This window comes from Mycena indigotica, assembly GCF_014461135.1.
Source record: "Mycena indigotica strain 171206Taipei chromosome Unknown Mind.scaff0009, whole genome shotgun sequence".
Taxonomy (NCBI): Eukaryota; Fungi; Basidiomycota; class Agaricomycetes; order Agaricales; family Mycenaceae; genus Mycena; species Mycena indigotica.
Window position 1 is genome coordinate 3192490 of NW_023503008.1, and position 19030 is coordinate 3211519.

General features: G+C 55.0%; 2 protein-coding genes across 2 annotated transcripts; both read right to left on the reverse strand.

The window, feature by feature from the left end:
* Positions 1 to 473: 473 nt before the first annotated feature.
* MIND_01077700 (uncharacterized protein) lies at positions 474 to 1003 on the reverse strand (the record flags this gene model as incomplete). Its single annotated transcript, XM_037367350.1, has 2 exons — positions 474 to 897; positions 948 to 1003. The coding sequence occupies 2 exons, from the start codon at positions 1001 to 1003 to the stop codon at positions 474 to 476; spliced, it is 480 nt and encodes a 159-aa protein (XP_037216744.1).
* A 9136-nt stretch (positions 1004 to 10139) lies between these two features.
* Positions 10140 to 10792, reverse strand: MIND_01077800 (Aig2 family protein; the record flags this gene model as incomplete). The annotated part of the gene is made up of 2 exons (XM_037367351.1): positions 10140 to 10560; positions 10611 to 10792. 2 exons carry the CDS (start codon positions 10790 to 10792, stop codon positions 10140 to 10142), a joined length of 603 nt encoding a protein of 200 aa, XP_037216745.1.
* Between the last annotated feature and the right edge of the window lie 8238 nt (positions 10793 to 19030).

Consider the following 19030-nt stretch of genomic DNA (forward strand, 5'->3'; position numbering starts at 1 on the left):
GCTGCCCCTGCCCTTACTCGCCCTCGCCGGGACGCTCCTCAGCACGCTCCGGCCCGGGGCCGGCTACCCCGCAATCTACACGTGTCTGGGGCAGACAAACAGCCGACTCATCGGGCAGTTCTGCACCGCGCATACCCGTGGCTATGGCCTCCACGGCGCACTGGCCATCATACCCGTGGCGCTGCTGGCCGCGGTGGTGCTGTTACAGATGTATGCGAGGATCACGGCGGGGAGCTATGCCGCGGAGCTTGATGTGGAGGACTTGCTGGTGCGGTTCAGCAGCTATGGCTATGACGTCGACAAGGAGAAGGACTCGGACCGTGACGCCGAGGCACAGCTCCCACAGCTCGCCCGGACATAAAAAACAAGGCACAACAAAAACGGACACTGTAGCATTATGGATAGAACACAGGCCTGTATAACTAGAAATGAAGAAGCAGATCGCATGCAAGTCAATACTGGCTGCTGGCTCTTCACCCCAGCCTTCCCAACGCCGCCGCCAACGCCCCCGCCTCCACCGGCCTGCCCAATGCTTTCTCTTGTTCCTCCGGGATAAACGGCCGCAGACACTCCCGCACATACTCCTCCGGCACGCCCGGCCCGCACCCGCCGCAGATCCCGCTGTTGATCCGGTGTACGTACTCGGGCTTCGGGCGGGCCCTCTTGCGTGCGCTGCACATCGACATACACGAGCGCGTCGAGGGTGGTGCTGTGTGACCCGTCGGGGCCGACGAGCGTGACGGGGTGCGTCTGCTTTTTACGTGACGACCGCGGGACGCCCTCGTGGCGGTCGAGCGCGGCCTCGTCCGGCGGGGTGGCGTGTACAGCAGCGCGTACACGACGGAGTCCGGGGAGGGCACGATCGTGGCGTACCCCCGGGTGTTGATTATCCACCGCCTGTAGAGTATTTAGTATTAGATAATAAAATGGGTGGGGGCTGCTTATACCAGTCCCGAAGAAAGGCGACTCCGAGGAGGGTGTTGCCCGGGCAGCGCGTGTCCATCTGGTGGATCCAGAGGTTGCTGCCGTAGCCAAAGTAGCGTGTTGGCGGGGGGCGGGAGGGGGTGTGCGTGGACGGCGTCAGGGTTGAGCGCAACGTTGAGCTGCGCGAGTTGAGCTTGCATACCCATCCCTCCACTGTCCACCTCAACACTTGACTCACCCATTAGCCTTACCCTCCCCGCATCCACCTCAACGCTTTACTCACCCATCGCATCCACCTCAACGCTTTACTCACCCATCGCATCCACCTCAACGCTTTACTCACCCATCGCAAAGGCTCGCAGCTCGCTAAGGCTCGCCCCGTCAACTTTCTTATATACCCTTGTATTACGGCAAAGCAGTGAAAAAAATTTATTCAAGGTACGAATGTACAGTTTACACTACCCGACCCGTAGATCCATCGCAAGATACGCGTATTTCACGCGTTAGACGCGTAAACAACGCGTCTATCCCCGTGTAGCTCCCCGATCTCGATCCCTCTCCCTGCCAAGTCGGGTCTGGCAACGCCAAAGTCACCGCGGTCACGGTTTCACGCACCCGTTCTTTGGCATTGCAGACCCCACTTCCCCGGTTGGGCCCAGTCACCGTTCCAGCCAACTCCATCAAGTCCTGCCAGACCACAATATGGAGACGGAGCGCCCCGCAGAATGAGTGTCGGGGCAAGATTTTGAAGGGGAGTGGTTTGTCGTGGGGGGAACCCGCCAGGGGCTGTTGGCGGACAGTGGTGGCAAGTTGTAGGCCAAAGATGTCCAACTACTCCCGCCATAGTTACGGTTTCGCTCGACGTAGTGCCCGACTCGATTCTTTTCCCGCATTGCAGCCTTCGATTTGAACAGCGCCGTTGTTGTTGCAGTCCCGCCAAACCACGACTGGGTTGGTGATGGAGACTGTGTCGTGGGGTAAGATTTTGGAGGGGAGTTGTCGAACGCGAGAGAGCGGAGGTTAGCGCAGAGGGTGTTGTCGATACCCTTGTTGCCGTCACTGTAGCTTGCTCGCCGACAACCGTTGCTCTCGCTCCCTGGTGTTGGATCCGAGCAGACAGCGCGGTTAAGGAAGTCGCAGGCTAAACGAGGGACCGCACCCCGTGTCCGTTGCTCTCGCTCTCGCTCGCAATGTTGCGGGACACAGGCCACTTGATGGCTGCCCGCGACAGCCAAGATGGACGCGTTAATGATGCCGAAGTCGGGCGGATAGCGTTGCATGGCGCTTGTGAAGATGAAGGGGAGTGGGCAACATGCAGGCATGGTTGGAGGCAAGTGTCGGCCAAGCAGCAGGGAACGCTGTTGGTCGTTGGTGATGGTGTTTGGGGGAACGAGTTGGCCGTGATCGCCAGCGCAAATGCCGGGGTCGTTTTGTAAGGTTCCCGATACAGCGCTGTCGCGCAAGGTGGTGAGGCCGACCCGCCTTAACGCGTTGACGAGGTCGAGGCCGACTGATAGCGCCGCGTTGCGCTGGTCGAAATGACAAGGCAGTCATAGTACTGTAGAGCTCTTCCCAGCCACGTGCCGCGCCAGACACGCGTTTGGTCAAGGTTGGGCCTGGTTGGCGCACAGTCAATGGGCGCGTTTGTCGTTGCTAATGGCGTTGTAGACGGCGGTCAATGGCCAGTTCGGCGCGTGGACACCCGTTCTGGCAGCAGACAGAGGGCTGTGGAGGCGGCGGGGGTCGAGGGACTTGGCGTTGGTGTGGTTGGCACATTGCGCATGGTGGTAAGAAGGAAGTCGTGGGTGGCCGGTTCGGGCACGTGCCGCCGGCCGGCGGATGGCCCGGCTCGCGTTGTAAGCCGGGGCGAGGTCAACTGGGATGCAGGCGCGTGCCGCAGATCCCCTTGGGAAGACGGCGAGTGGTGGTGAGAAGAAGCTCGGCTCGGCTCGGACCAGAGTGGATCGCTTCGTTGAGGGAAATCGGGATGTGTGATTAATGGGCTGGGTGTAGAAGTCAACGGACTGCAATAGTTTAAGCAATGGAAAAAAAAAGACTTGGTGAAAACGCACAGTGGGGGGATCGGCAGCGCACTGCTGCCAATGTTTGCGTTGAAAGTCCTCCCGTTCGTTCGCCTCCCGCGGCAAAATCCTGGAAAAAATGGTGTTTTGAATCACGTTTTTGAGGTCCAAATGACGTCCCGAAATTATCGGATAATCGATTGATCGCATCAATAATCGGTGATGGGAGCGATTTTCGAGCGGCAACGAGCGGCGCGACGTGTTAGGAACACTGAGATCAAGGTCAGTAATTGCACAATAGAGGAGAGGGACAAGAGCTCACCATAGTGAAAGATCACATGAGGATACCAGCGTTGATGCGCCTGCGGCGCCAGATGCGGGGACAGCGGGAGCGGGGTTGGTGAAGGCAACGGACACAAGAGGAACGCCAGGGAGCAGAGCCCTGGCTCTGGGGCGTTGAAGTCCAGAGGGACGCTGGGCCTCCGGCCGTCAAAATCCTGGCGCAAAAGTGAGTTTTGATGAGGCAAAAAGTGGGCTGAAATATGCTTACGTAATCATCAATTGATCCATCATTGTCAGTGGAATTGGTAAAGGCGATGAGGAGTGCAATACGGACACTGATATCAACATTGGTAATCTCGCAACGAACAGGAAGGACAAGAACTTACCAGAATCACGGTGCGCATGACGATCTTGGTGTTGATGCTCTGATTGATGCGCCGTATGCAGCGGTGGTCGGCATTGAGCAGGGTTGGCGAAGGCAACAGACGAAGAGGGAAGCCAGGGAGCAGAGCCCTGGCTCCGAGGCATTGAAGCCTAGAGGGACGCTGGGCCTTCGGCCGTCAAAATCCTGGTACAAACGTAAGTTTTTTAAGGCAAAAAAGTGGGTCGATATACGCTTACGTAATCACCAATTGAGCCATGATTTTACGCCGATTTTCAGCGAGACTATCACGTTCTGCGAAACAAGTTAGTACATCAGCGAGATTCAGCAGAGACAACACTCACTAATGTTGTGCCTGGGGCGTAAACCCAAGCCGGTGCCATGTGGACACAAGAAATGGAGGATGGTCTGCCGACGCCAGGGACTAAGGCCGTGGCGTGAAGGACTTGGCGGGAGGTTAGAGGGAGTCCAATGTGTCGGGCTAAGAAAGACGTGTCAAAAGGATAAGCTCCACTGATGCCTTGACGCTGGCGCAACGCAGAAGTGCCGCGCAGAAGAGCTAACAGTGAAACAGCCCAATGGGAGTCCTGTGTTGTTGGGTCAGCGCAAGGGTGACATGAATAAGGCAATACATACCCGTCAACGACCACGCCAGACGGTGCATAAGCCAGGTGTCAGACAAGCCATTTGTCATCTTCTCATGCTCGTTCGCAGGTGCAAACCTGTTCGCAGCAAGACCGGGAGCTGCAGGGATTTTGGCAAGTCAATGTGACGTAAGATGCTGGAAGCTTCAGGTCTTGAGTCAGCCTGAGCGAGCGGAAAACAACAAGAAAGGCGCACCTTGTTTCGAGCCAAGGATGTAGTAGTGGGTGACGCGGGAAGACATGTCTTGGGAGCGACTGGGGTAGGCTGTGGACATCCCTCAAGGGGCACCGCTGCACCGGTGACGAAGAGTGGTCAAGAAGAGCACTACAAACAGTATGTGTCAGCGAAAATTGGGGAAGATAATGTGCAAACCTTGGTCAACGTCAAGGCCAGGAGCAGCTGCAGGCAGGAGTTGAATGTTGGCAAGTCAACGTGACGCAGAATGTTGTCCCACATGTTGTGATGAGAGCTTCGTGTCCACAGTCAGCCTGAGCAAGCGGAAAATGGCAAACAGGGAACACACCTTGTGTTGAGCCAAGAGCGGTGGTGGTGGAGTCAAGACGAGAGGCGACGCGGCCGGTCATGTAAGGGGCATGGCGACGAAGAGTGGGGGAAGGCAAGAGAGGATGGTGGAGGAGTTAAGACAAGAGAGGATACGTGACCTTATTGATACGCCGACACGCCAAGACGCGGCGTCAGAGAAAAAAAAACACGGCATGTAACAGATGTCACATCAGGCCGGAAGCTCCGGTCGCCGGTGTCGACCAGGAACATAACATCAGTGGAAAATCAAATTTACTGACATCGGGGGAGAGCGCAAGCATCGGCGGGAGCATTAGGCGAAGAAATAAGCCCAGCCGAGCCTGAAACAGACGTCGGCTATGGGTATGGCAGATGTGGTAACATCAAATGATACCGGCTGGACAGAGTTTCAAACGCTTCTTGGCCTAGCCGCTGCCGGTCACTATGCCTCTTTTTCCACAGGCTGTTCGTGCCTTTTGTTTAGAACGGTGGCCCCATTTTTTTCAGGTGAAGTTCGTAGGTACTCCACATTGAAGCGTGACCAACAGTGACACTGACTATATTTTTCTGCGCTTTCTGGACGTTCTGAGAGGTGATTCAGCACACTCCAGATAGCATCCCGATAAGGTAACAGTACCAACAACTGCTGGTTTCCCTCTAGTTCAGCCCCGATCGCCCAATTCCGAGCGTGGGAAACAATGTTCGGCTTGAATAAATGTTATCCACACCTTCATCGCAGCTATCCCTTGCATACAACCCACTTCTTTCTCGTTGTAAATAAGAAACAAGATAACCCTCTGCTGGAGTCAAATTTGCTCTGATTACGACAGAGGCAGGCGCATACGATAGGTACCACAGCCCCAAACACATTCCCGCGATGATCGGGTGGCCAGAGACCGGGCCGCCAGCGCAATGTTGTTGGAACGGGAATACACGAAATCGCGTATTTGCATCTCAACAAACTGTCGGGCGGCGTGCATGCCCGCGGTAACGTCACTTGATAGATGGAAGTTTTCATGTGAATTTTTTTGTTTGTTGATTCCACAACGCCGAACATGTTTACAAGTGCGCCGCTCGCTTATCCTGCCTATATAAGACCTGACTTGTGTCGAGCAACACAGCACCCCTTCTTTTCCTCTCCCTCCATCCTTCCCCTTGCAACCCCACTACTGCCCTTGCCCTCGCATTGTCATTGCCTCAATATTATTATCTTCTATCAATCTACAAGTCGTTCTACAGCAGTCCCCCCAATTGCTCGTCGCTCCTCTCAGTGTCAACGCCCTTCCAGACGACGATGAAATCGCCGTGTTCGTCATCGCAAACACTCTGTATCGAGGTCAGTTTCCATTTGGGCACTTGATTTGGATACTGACCATGTCTCCCAGCTTGAAACCTGTGTGCTCGTCGTCGTCGTCCATCGTGACGGATACTGTGCGTCGTAGGTATCATCCATTCTGGTGCAATCCCCAATCTCACCTTATCCAGAAGATTTGAGGCCAATGACCTCGCTCCTCGTCGTTGTCGTTACAGCGCCAAGATTTCATCGTCGTCCTGCAGAGATTGGCGAGTTGTGTTATGGCCCGCGTTGAGGGATTTACAAAACTCACCAGCAAAGCTGCTTGGTTCGTCGCGTTGGCCTGAATCGGTACTTAGTGTCAGCGGCTTCACCACCGACGTGTCGTTCCTGTCGAGCGCAGCCTGTCTGCGTTGCAGGACGGTCGCTTCGGGCGAGCTCGTGGCTATGTCCGTTGACATTGCTGCCGTTTTAGTCTCGCTGTTTAATGGTAAGTTTACTAGTGTTGGCAAAAATGAGACCTTTGGCTCACTTTCTTCCAGCCAAATCACTAGTTTCTTCCATATTCGGCACGACCAAACTGTTTAATGGTGAGTTTCCTGGTGAAATGAAGGCATAACTAACCGTTTTAGGCTCGCCTTCCCCGCAAAATCAAGTGCCCACCTCCCAAAATGTTCGCGAGGTCAGGAACCCAAACGAGCGGTACCATAGTTGTTGGCCTCTGGATTCGCCGTTGAACGATTCGTCATTGTCGTTACAGTGCCAAGCCAGTCGCGAGCTCTGGAGAGGATTTCATCATCAGTGAGTTCCACGGACTGAGAAAACAGGACTTACATGATAATAGCACGTTGCGCTTACTTTTTGTTGTCGTCAAGAGGGAAGAGCGGGAGATAGTTGATGGACGGGAAGGGCATTGAGCTCGTTGACATGTTCGTTGGTAAGAACGATTGGCGACAGGCTCGTTGTCGACTGAACGACTTCCAACAGTCAGTTGGCGTGCTTATGGACAGGTAAGCGGACTTGTTCAGCGGGGACAAATATGAGCTTACCTGATCATGTAGCGCTCTGTAATTCGGGATGGGCTCGGCAGCTTCCGACCAGCGAATTCGTCTCCCAAGCTGAAAAGCGTGCCGAGCTCCAGAGTTTTGGAGGCTGACTCGGCACTGCTCATAGCGCAACGTGTCGCGCGGGCCGTTATTCGGAAACCAAACTAGAGTTGGCAAATAGTCGGCCGCCTGATGATTGACTTGTAGACCAGTTTGTCGCTGGCCCAGTCGTGGTCCAAACGAGGGGACGACGAGTTTGCCGCTGACCCCCAGACAAGGGGGCCGGCCGGGCGTAGTCATGCGATTCGCAAGTGGTCGAGCAGCAGCATGTCGTCCCAGCCAGTAGTCAGTAGCCGTGAGTTGCCGGAGTCAAAAGTAAGCCGCCGGCATAAGATTTGAGGGAGTGGTGGTTGGCGCTGCCATTTGGGCCGGAGAGGGTGCGGTCAGCCGGGCCAGGTCGCCGCTGAACGCTGGGCGTGGCTGGGAAGAAGCAGCAAATGGGGCCAACTGGGCCGGACTCACCGCTTGCCAGATTCCCCGCCGCCATTTCTCTCCCATCTCCCCGCAGCTTCCCATTCTCCTCCATCTCCACCACTAGCGGACGTTTGAGGCGTCGCAAGCCTGTTGTGGTCAAAGAGGCTGGCTGCACGAGCGCAGATGATCGGGATGAGGGGCAAGAAGAAGCGACGCGAGTCACGAGCTATGTGACGGCACGCAAACTTGAAGAAGGTGAGCGATTCATTTCACTTCTACCAAATACAACATGTACTGATGTCTATGAACAAGGCGGATTTGCGGACTCGTCGTCCAATCCATTTCCTCCATCATCCTAGCTGGCGAATAAAATTGAAAGTAAGTTGTCGTTGACTTGGATTCAATCTTGCTTACCGCGTTGTCAGATAAATACAACGTGCTTGTGCGTTGTCTGCGCTGGCCTCGTTTCGTCCCACACCAAGCCCGCAAGCAACACCCGAATGCTAGTAAGCATCTTATTCTCCAATTCATCCTGGTTTACCTTGTCTTCACGTCCAGGTCGGCTGCGGCGTTCCCGCATTCTGTTCCGAGTCCAGAGTTGACCGGCACGTTGGTCAGTATTCGCAGCATCATATCCACTTACTGACTTCATTTGCAGATCTAACATAGCTCAGCTCAAGCCCGCAAGCGAGAGTTGTTGCTCACCTCATACTTGGTTGTGCAAACAAATAAGCGCAAACGAGCTCTCGCAAGATCGCTCATCACCAATAGCCGCCATCGAAAGGCTTTTGAACAAATGACTAAGTCTGTCAACTCGTTGTTGCTGTTCGTGCTCATTGTTGTTGCTCAACCAGGCGAGCGTGAACGATCCCAAAGGCAAGACTCCTTTAAGGTCTCTAAAACAAATCAGTAAGTGTCTCAACTCGTTGCTGGTGTTCGCGCACTCACGGTTGCCGCTCAACCAGGCGCGAATCGCGAATGCAAACAATATAAAAACAGTCAGTTAATATTCTTCAACTAAACGACACCAAACTGACCTGTATCCAGTCATTTCTCCACTGATTCCATTCTCCTCCCCATCTCCGCCGCTAGCTGACGTTTGAGGCGGGCAGAAGTTTGTCGCGGTCAAAGAGGCTGAGACTTCTGAAACAAATTAGTGGGTAAGTCAACGTTTTGTTGGTGGTCGCTCACTTTCGTTGCTCAACCAGGCAAGCACGAATCGCGAACTGAAGGCCGGTAAGTTGTTTCTGAAACAAATCAGCAGATTCGCACTCACCTTTGCAGCTCAACCAGTCTCCCTTCTTCATCACCAACCTCCACGCTTCATATCGTCGTGTTGCCAGACTAAGATGATTTGTATTTCCAGGCTGCCGCGGCCTGAGATTGACTCGTTGACGGCGTTGGAGTTGTGAGTCATCGTGTTCTTGTACTAGTAGGTGTTCTTGCCGTCCTGGGGCTGTTTTACAGCGGCTGACCTTGTTCTGCAGCGATATTTGGCGCAGCGCGGACGGAGAGCGGGAGAGAAAGTCGCGGGTTTGGCCACTTGCGTTATCGCCGTTGTAAAAGCACGGGCAACGGCAAGAGGCGGGGCAGCGCGACGAGTTGGGCTCCAGGTTGTCTAGCTAGATGTTGAGGACGGTCGTTCATGACGAGAAGGAGATGGTGGGCAGAAGGCCGCTGTCAACGGCACGTGTCGTGGGAGGCTGTGCGCGCCTTCTAGTCGTCCTGCTCTGCTGCTGTCCGGCGACGTTCACCGTCGTCTTCTTTCTGTGCGGCCAGGAGATGCCCTTTGACAGGTGTAGCGCTCCGAGGAGCCAAACGCTGCGCTCGTCCGGCGCGGGCACAGTGGGCAGCTGGGTCGAGGTCGGCTGGCTCCGGGCGCACCCGCTCCCCGGGCGGCCCCGGCATCGCGCTCTTCTTCCAGGCCGCGACGTTCACCGTCGTCTTCCTGCTCTCCGTCCCCGGGTGAGTAGCAGTGCTATCTTATCTCCGGTAAACTAACTACGTCCCAGTCTGATCGCCGGGGCCACCCGCCGCCGGTCGCTCGCCGGGCTCTCCTCCCGGCTGCTCTTCCTCGCTGCCCCTGCCCTTACTCGCCCTCGCCGGGACGCTCCTCAGCACGCTCCGGCCCGGGGCCGGCTACCCCGCAATCTACACGTGTCTGGGGCAGACAAACAGCCGACTCATCGGGCAGTTCTGCACCGCGCATACCCGTGGCTATGGCCTCCACGGCGCACTGGCCATCATACCCGTGGCGCTGCTGGCCGCGGTGGTGCTGTTACAGATGTATGCGAGGATCACGGCGGGGAGCTATGCCGCGGAGCTTGATGTGGAGGACTTGCTGGTGCGGTTCAGCAGCTATGGCTATGACGTCGACAAGGAGAAGGACTCGGACCGTGACGCCGAGGCACAGCTCCCACAGCTCGCCTGGACATAAAAAACAAGGCACAACAAAAACGGACACTGTAGCATTATGGATAGAACACAGGCCTGTATAACTAGAAATGAAGAAGCAGATCGCATGCAAGTCAATACTGGCTGCTGGCTCTTCACCCCAGCCTTCCCAACGCCGCCGCCAACGCCCCGCCTCCACCGGCCTGCCCAATGCTTTCTCTTGTTCCTCCGGGATAAACGGCCGCAGACACTCCCCGCACATACTCCTCCGGCACGCCGGCCCGCACCGCGTCGCAGATCCCGCTGTTGATCCGGTGTACGTACTCGGGCTTCGGCGGGCCCTCTTGCGTGCGCTGCACATCGACATACACGAGCGCGTCGAGGGTGGTGCTGTGTGACCCGTCGGGGCCGACGAGCGTGACGGGGTGCGTCTGCTTTACGTACGACCGCGGGACGCCCTCGTGGCGGTCGAGCGCGGCCTCGTCTCGGCGGCGGTGGCGTGTACAGCAGCGCGTACACGACGGAGTCCGGGGAGGGCACGATCGTGGCGTACCCCGGGTGTTGATTATCCACCGCCTGTAGAGTATTTAGTATTAGATAATAAAATGGGTGGGGGCTGCTTATACCAGTCCCGAAGAAAGGCGACTCCGAGGAGGGTGTTGCCCGGGCAGCGCGTGTCCATCTGGTGGATCCAGAGGTTGCTGCCGTAGCCAAAGTAGCGTGTTGGCGGTGGGGCGGGAGGGTGTGCGTGGACGGCGTCAGGGTTGAGCGCAACGTTGAGCTGCGCGAGTTGAGCTTGCATACCCATCCCCTCCACTGTCCACCTCAACACTTGACTCACCCATTAGCCTTACCCTCCCGCATCCACCTCAACGCTTTACTCACCCATCGCATCCACCTCAACGCTTTACTCACCCATCGCATCCACCTCAACGCTTTACTCACCCATCGCAAAGGCTCGCAGCTCGCTAAGGCTCGCCCCGTCAACTTTCTTATATACCCTTGTATTACGGCAAAGCAGTGAAAAAAAATTTATTCAAGGTACGCGAATGTACAGTTTACACTACCCGACCCGTAGATCCATCGCAAGATACGCGTATTTCACGCGTTAGACGCGTAAACAACGCGTCTATCCCCGTGTAGCTCCCCGATCTCGATCCCTCTCCCTGCCAAGTCGGGTCTGGCAACGCCAAAGTCACCGCGGTCACGGTTTCACGCACCCGTTCTTTGGCATTGCAGACCCCACTTCCCCGGTTGGGCCCAGTCACCGTTCCAGCCAACTCCATCAAGTCCTGCCAGACCACAATATGGAGACGGAGCGCCCGCAGAATGAGTGTCGCGGGGCAAGATTTTGAAGGGGAGTGGTTTGTCGTGGGGGGGAACCCGCGCCGGGGCTGTTGGCGGACAGTGGTGGCAAGTTGTAGGCCAAAGATGTCCAACTACTCCCGCCATAGTTACGGTTTCGCTCGGACGTAGTGCCCGACTCGATTCTTTTCCCGCATTGCAGCCTTCGATTTGAACAGCGCCGTTGTTGTTGCAGTCCCGCCAAACCACGACTGGGTTGGTGATGGAGACTGTGTCGTGGGGTAAGATTTTGGAGGGGAGTTGTCGAACGCGAGAGAGCGGAGGTTAGCGCAGAGGGTGTTGTCGATACCCTTGTTGCCGTCACTGTAGCTTGCTCGCCGACAACCGTTGCTCTCGCTCCCTGGTGTTGGATCCGAGCAGACAGCGCGGTTAAGGAAGTCGCAGGCTAAACGAGGGACCGCACCCCGTGTCCGTTGCTCTCGCTCTCGCTCGCAATGTTGCGGGACACAGGCCACTTGATGGCTGCCCGCGACAGCCAAGATGGACGCGTTAATGATGCCGAAGTCGGGCGGATAGCGTTGCATGGCGCTTGTGAAGATGAAGGGGAGTGGGCAACATGCAGGCATGGTTGGAGGCAAGTGTCGGCCAAGCAGCAGGGAACGCTGTTGGTCGTTGGTGATGGTGTTTGGGGGAACGAGTTGGCCGTGATCGCCAGCGCAAATGCCGGGTCGTTTTGTAAGGTTCCCGATACAGCGCTGTCGCGCAAGGTGGTGAGGCCGACCCGCCTTAACGCGTTGACGAGGTCGAGGCCGACTGATAGCGCCGCGTTGCGCTGGTCGAAATGACAAGGCAGTCATAGTACTGTAGAGCTCTTCCCAGCCACGTGCCGCGCCAGACACGCGTTTGGTCAAGGTTGGGCCTGGTTGGCGCACAGTCAATGGCCGCGTTTGTCGTTGCTAATGGCGTTGTAGACGGCGGTCAATGGCCAGTTCGGCGCGTGGACACCCGTTCTGGCAGCAGACAGAGGGCTGTGGAGGCGGCGGGGTCGAGGGACTTGGCGTTGGTGTGGTTGGCACATTGCGCATGGTGGTAAGAAGGAAGTCGTGGGTGGCCGGTTCGGGCACGTGCCGCCCGGCGGATGGCCCGGCTCGCGTTGTAAGCCGGGGCGAGGTCAACTGGGATGCAGGCGCGTGCCGCAGATCCCCTTGGGAAGACGGCGAGTGGTGGTGAGAAGAAGCTCGGCTCGGCTCGGACCAGAGTGGATCGCTCGTTGAGGGAAATCGGGATGTGTGATTAATGGGCTGGGTGTAGAAGTCAACGGACTGCAATAGTTTAAGCAATGGAAAAAAAAGACTTGGTGAAAACGCACAGTGGGGGGATCGGCAGCGCACTGCTGCCAATGTTTTGCGTTGAAAGTCCTCCCGTTCGTTCGCCTCCGGCGGCAAAATCCTGGAAAAAATGGTGTTTTGAATCACGTTTTTTGAGGTCCAAATGACGTCCCGAAATTATCGGATAATCGATTGATCGCATCAATAATCGGTGATGGGAGCGATTTTCGAGCGGCAACGAGCGGCGCGACGTGTTAGGAACACTGAGATCAAGGTCAGTAATTGCACAATAGAGGAGAGGGACAAGAGCTCACCATAGTGAAAGATCACATGAGGATACCAGCGTTGATGCGCCTGGCGCCAGATGCGGGGACAGCGGAGCGGGGTTGGTGAAGGCAACGGACACAAGAGGAACGCCAGGGAGCAGAGCCCTGGCTCTGGGGCGTTGAAGTCCAGAGGGGACGCTGGGCCTCCGGCCGTCAAAATCCTGGCGCAAAAGTGAGTTTTGATGAGGCAAAAAGTGGGCTGAAATATGCTTACGTAATCATCAATTGATCCATCATTGTCAGTGGAATTGGTAAAGGCGATGAGGAGTGCAATACGGACACTGATATCAACATTGGTAATCTCGCAACGAACAGGAAGGACAAGAACTTACCAGAATCACGGTGCGCATGACGATCTTGGTGTTGATGCTCTGATTGATGCGCCGTATGCAGCGGTGGTCGGCATTGAGCAGGGTTGGCGAAGGCAACAGACGCAAGAGGGAAGCCAGGGAGCAGAGCCCTGGCTCCGAGGCATTGAAGCCTAGAGGGACGCTGGGCCTTCGGCCGTCAAAATCCTGGTACAAACGTAAGTTTTTTAAGGCAAAAAAGTGGGTCGATATACGCTTACGTAATCACCAATTGAGCCATGATTTTACGCCGATTTTCAGCGAGACTATCACGTTCTGCGAAACAAGTTAGTACATCAGCGAGATTCAGCAGAGACAACACTCACTAATGTTGTGCCTGGGGCGTAAACCCAAGCCGGTGCCATGTGGACACAAGAAATGGAGGATGGTCTGCCGACGCCAGGGACTAAGGCCGTGCGCGTGAAGGACTTGGCGGGAGGTTAGAGGGAGTCCAATGTGTCGGGCTAAGAAAGACGTGTCAAAAGGATAAGCTCCACTGATGCCTTGACGCTGGCGCAACGCAGAAGTGCCGCGCAGAAGAGCTAACAGTGAAACAGCCCAATGGGAGTCCTGTGTTGTTGGGTCAGCGCAAGGGTGACATGAATAAGGCAATACATACCCGTCAACGACCACGCCAGACGGTGCATAAGCCAGGTGTCAGACAAGCCATTTGTCATCTTCTCATGCTCGTTCGCAGGTGCAAACCTGTTCGCAGCAAGACCGGGAGCTGCAGGGATTTTGGCAAGTCAATGTGACGTAAGATGCTGGAAGCTTCAGGTCTTGAGTCAGCCTGAGCGAGCGGAAAACAACAAGAAAGGCGCACCTTGTTTCGAGCCAAGGATGTAGTAGTGGGTGACGCGGGAAGACATGTCTTGGGAGCGACTGGGGTAGGCTGTGGACATCCCTCAAGGGGCACCGCTGCACCGGTGACGAAGAGTGGTCAAGAAGAGCACTACAAACAGTATGTGTCAGCGAAAATTGGGGAAGATAATGTGCAAACCTTGGTCAACGTCAAGGCCAGGAGCAGCTGCAGGCAGGAGTTGAATGTTGGCAAGTCAACGTGACGCAGAATGTTGTCCCACATGTTGTGATGAGAGCTTCGTGTCCACAGTCAGCCTGAGCAAGCGGAAAATGGCAAACAGGGAACACACCTTGTGTTGAGCCAAGAGCGGTGGTGGTGGAGTCAAGACGAGAGGCGACGCGGCCGGTCATGTAAGGGGCATGGCGACGAAGAGTGGGGGAAGGCAAGAGAGGATGGTGGAGGAGTTAAGACAAGAGAGGATACGTGACCTTATTGATACGCCGACACGCCAAGACGCGTCAGAGGAAAAAAAACACGGCATGTAACAGATGTCACATCAGGCCGGAAGCTCCGGTCGCCGGTGTCGACCAGGAACATAACATCAGTGGAAAATCAAATTTACTGACATCGGGGAGAGCGCAAGCATCGGCGGAGCATTAGGCGAAGAAATAAGCCCAGCCGAGCCTGAAACAGACGTCGGCTATGGGTATGGCAGATGTGGTAACATCAAATGATACCGGCTGGACAGAGTTTCAAACGCTTCTTGGCCTAGCCGCTGCCGGTCACTATGCCTCTTTTTCCACAGGCTGTTCGTGCCTTTTGTTTAGAACGGTGGCCCCATTTTTTTCAGGTGAAGTTCGTAGGTACTCCACATTGAAGCGTGACCAACAGTGACACTGACTATATTTTTCTGCGCTTTCTGGACGTTCTGAGAGGTGATTCAGCACACTCCAGATAGCATCCCGATAAGGTAACAGTACCAACAACTGCTGGTTTCCCTCTAGTTCAGCCCCGATCGCCCAATTCCGAGCGTGGGAAACAATGTTCGGCTTGAATAAATGTTATCCACACCTTCATCGCAGCTATCCCTTGCATACAACCCACTTCTTTCTCGTTGTAAATAAGAAACAAGATAACCCTCTGCTGGAGTCAAATTTGCTCTGATTACGACAGAGGCAGGCGCATACGATAGGTACCACAGCCCCAAACACATTCCCGCGATGATCGGGTGGCCAGACCCGGCCGCCAGCGCAATGTTGTTGGAACGGGGAATACACGAAATCGCGTATTTGCATCTCAACAAACTGTCGGGCGGCGTGCATGCCCGCGGTAACGTCACTTGATAGATGGAAGTTTTCATGTGAATTTTTTTGTTTGTTGATTCCGCAACGCGAACATGTTTTACAAGTGCGCCGCTCGCTTATCCTGCCTATATAAGACCTGACTTGTGTCGAGCAACACAGCACCCCTTCTTTTCCTCTCCCTCCATCCTTCCCCTTGCAACCCCACTACTGCCCTTGCCCTCGCATTGTCATTGCCTCAATATTATTATCTTCTATCAATCTACAAGTCGTTCTACAGCAGTCCCCCCAATTGCTCGTCGCTCCTCTCAGTGTCAACGCCCTTCCAGACGACGATGAAATCGCCGTGTTCGTCATCGCAAACACTCTGTATCGAGGTCAGTTTCCATTTGGGCACTTGATTTGGATACTGACCATGTCTCCCAGCTTGAAACCTGTGTGCTCGTCGTCGTCCATCGTGGACGGATACTGTGCGTCGTAGGTATCATCCATTCTGGTGCAATCCCCAATCTCACCTTATCCAGAAGATTTGAGGCCAATGACCTCGCTCCTCGTCGTTGTCGTTACAGCGCCAAGATTTCATCGTCGTCCTGCAGAGATTGGCGAGTTGTGTTATGTATGGCCCGTTGAGGGATTTACAAAACTCACCAGCAAAGCTGCTTGTTGGTTCGTCGGTTGGCCTGAATCGAAGTACTTAGTGTCAGCGGCTTCACCACCGACGTGTCGTTCCTGTCGAGCGCAGCCTGTCTGCGTTGCAGGACGGTCGCTTCGGCGAGCTCGTGGCTATGTCCGTTGACATTGCTGCCGTTTTAGTCTCGCTGTTTAATGGTAAGTTTACTAGTGTTGGCAAAAATGAGACCTTTGGCTCACTTTCTTCCAGCCAAATCACTAGTTTCTTCCATATTCGGCACGACCAAACTGTTTAATGGTGAGTTTCCTGGTGAAATGAAGGCATAACTAACCGTTTTAGGCTCGCCTTCCCCGCAAAATCAAGTGCCCACCTCCCAAAATGTTCGAGGTCAGGAACCCAAACGAGCGGTACCATAGTTGTTGGCCTCTGGATTCGCCGTTGAACGATTCGTCATTGTCGTTACAGTGCCAAGCCAGTCGCGAGCTCTGGAGAGGATTTCATCATCAGTGAGTTCCACGGACTGAGAAAACAGGACTTACATGATAATAGCACGTTGCGCTTACTTTTTGTTGTCGTCAAGAGGGAAGAGCGGGAGATAGTTGATGGACGGGAAGGGCATTGAGCTCGTTGACATGTTCGTTGGTAAGAACGATTGGCGACAGGCTCGTTGTCGACTGAACGACTTCCAACAGTCAGTTGGCGTGCTTATGGACAGGTAAGCGGACTTGTTCAGCGGGGACAAATATGAGCTTACCTGATCATGTAGCGCTCTGTAATTCGGGATGGGCTCGGCAGCTTCCGACCAGCGAGTCGTCTCCCAAGCTGAAAGCGTGCCGAGCTCCAGAGTTTTGGAGGCTGACTCGGCACTGCTCATAGCGCAACGTGTCGCGCGGGCCGTTATTCGGAAACCAAACTAGAGTTGGCAAATAGTCGGCCGCCTGATGATTGACTTGTAGACCAGTTTGTCGCTGGCCCAGTCGTGGTCCAACAAGGGGACGACGAGTTTGCCGCTGACCCCCAGACAAGGGGGCCGGCCGGGCGTAGTCATGCGATTCGCAAGTGGTCGAGCAGCAGCATGTCGTCCCAGCCAGTAGTCAGTAGCCGTGAGTTGCCGGAGTCAAAAGTAAGCCGCCGGCATAAGATTTGAGGGAGTGGTGGTTGGCGCTGCCATTTGGGCCGGAGAGGGTGCGGTCAGCCGGGCCAGGTCGCCGCTGAACGCTGGGCGTGGCTGGGAAGAAGCAGCAAATGGGGCCAACTGGGCCGGACTCACCGCTTGCCAGATTCCCCGCCGCCATTTCTCTCCCATCTCCCCGCAGCTTCCCATTCTCCTCCATCTCCACCACTAGCGGACGTTTGAGGCGCGTCGCAAGCCTGTTGTGGTCAAAGAGGCTGGCTGCACGAGCGCAGATGATCGGGATGAGGGGCAAGAAGAAGCGACGCGAGTCACGAGCTATGTGACGGCACGCGCAAACTTGAAGAAGGTGAGCGATTCATTTCACTTCTACCAAATACAACATGTACTGATGTCTATGAACAAGGCGGATTTGCGGACTCGTCGTCCAATCCATTTCCTCCATCATCCTAGCTGGCGAATAAAATTGAAAGTAAGTTGTCGTTGACTTGGATTCAATCTTGCTTACCGCGTTGTCAGATAAATACAACGTGCTTGTGCGTTGTCTGCGCTGGCCTCGTTTCGTCCCACACCAAGCCCGCAAGCAACACCGAATGCTAGTAAGCATCTTATTCTCCAATTCATCCTGGTTTACCTTGTCTTCACGTCCAGGTCGGCTGCGGCGTTCCCGCATTCTGTTCCGAGTCCAGAGTTGACCGGCACGTTGGTCAGTATTCGCAGCATCATATCCACTTACTGACTTCATTTGCAGATCTAACATAGCTCAGCTCAAGCCCGCAAGCGAGAGTTGTTGCTCACCTCATACTTGGTTGTGCAAACAAATAAGCGCAAACGAGCTCGCAAGATCGCTCATCACCAATAGCCGCCATCGAAAGGCTTTTGAACAAATGACTAAGTCTGTCAACTCGTTGTTGCTGTTCGTGCTCATTGTTGTTGCTCAACCAGGCGGCGTGAACGATCCCAAAGGCAAGACTCCTTTAAGGTCTCTAAAACAAATCAGTAAGTGTCTCAACTCGTTGCTGGTGTTCGCGCACTCACGGTTGCCGCTCAACCAGGCGCGCGAATGCGAATGCAAACAATATAAAAACAGTCAGTTAATATTCTTCAACTAAACGACACCAAACTGACCTGTATCCAGTCATTTCTCCACTGATTCCATTCTCCTCCCCATCTCCGCCGCTAGCTGACGTTTGAGGCGGGCAGAAGTTTGTCGCGGTCAAAGAGGCTGAGACTTCTGAAACAAATTAGTGGGTAAGTCAACGTTTTGTTGGTGGTCGCGCTCACTTTCGTTGCTCAACCAGGCAAGCACGAATCGCGAACTGAAGGCCGGTAAGTTGTTTCTGAAACAAATCAGCAGATTCGCACTCACCTTTGCAGCTCAACCAGTCTCCCTTCTTCATCACCAACCTCCACGCTTCATATCGTCGTGTTGCCAGACTAAGATGATTTGTATTTCCAGGCTGCCGCGGCCTGAGATTGACTCGTTGACGGCGTTGGAGTTGTGAGTCATCGTGTTCTTGTACTAGTAGGTGTTCTTGCCGTCCTGGGGCTGTTTTACAGCGGCTGACCTTGTTCTGCAGCGATATTTGGCGCAGCGGACGGAGAGCGGGAGAGAAAGTCGCGGGTTTGGCCACTTGCGTTATCGCCGTTGTAAAAGCACGGGCAACGGCAAGAGCGGGGGCAGCGACGAGTTGGGCTCCAGGTTGTCTAGCTAGATGTTGAGGACGGTCGTTCATGACGAGAAGGAGATGGTGGGCAGAAGGCCGCTGTCAACGGCACGTGTCGTGGGAGGCTGTGCGCGCCTTCTAGTCGTCCTGCTCTGCTGCTGTCCGGCGACGTTCACCGTCGTCTTCTTTCTGTGCGGCCAGGAGATG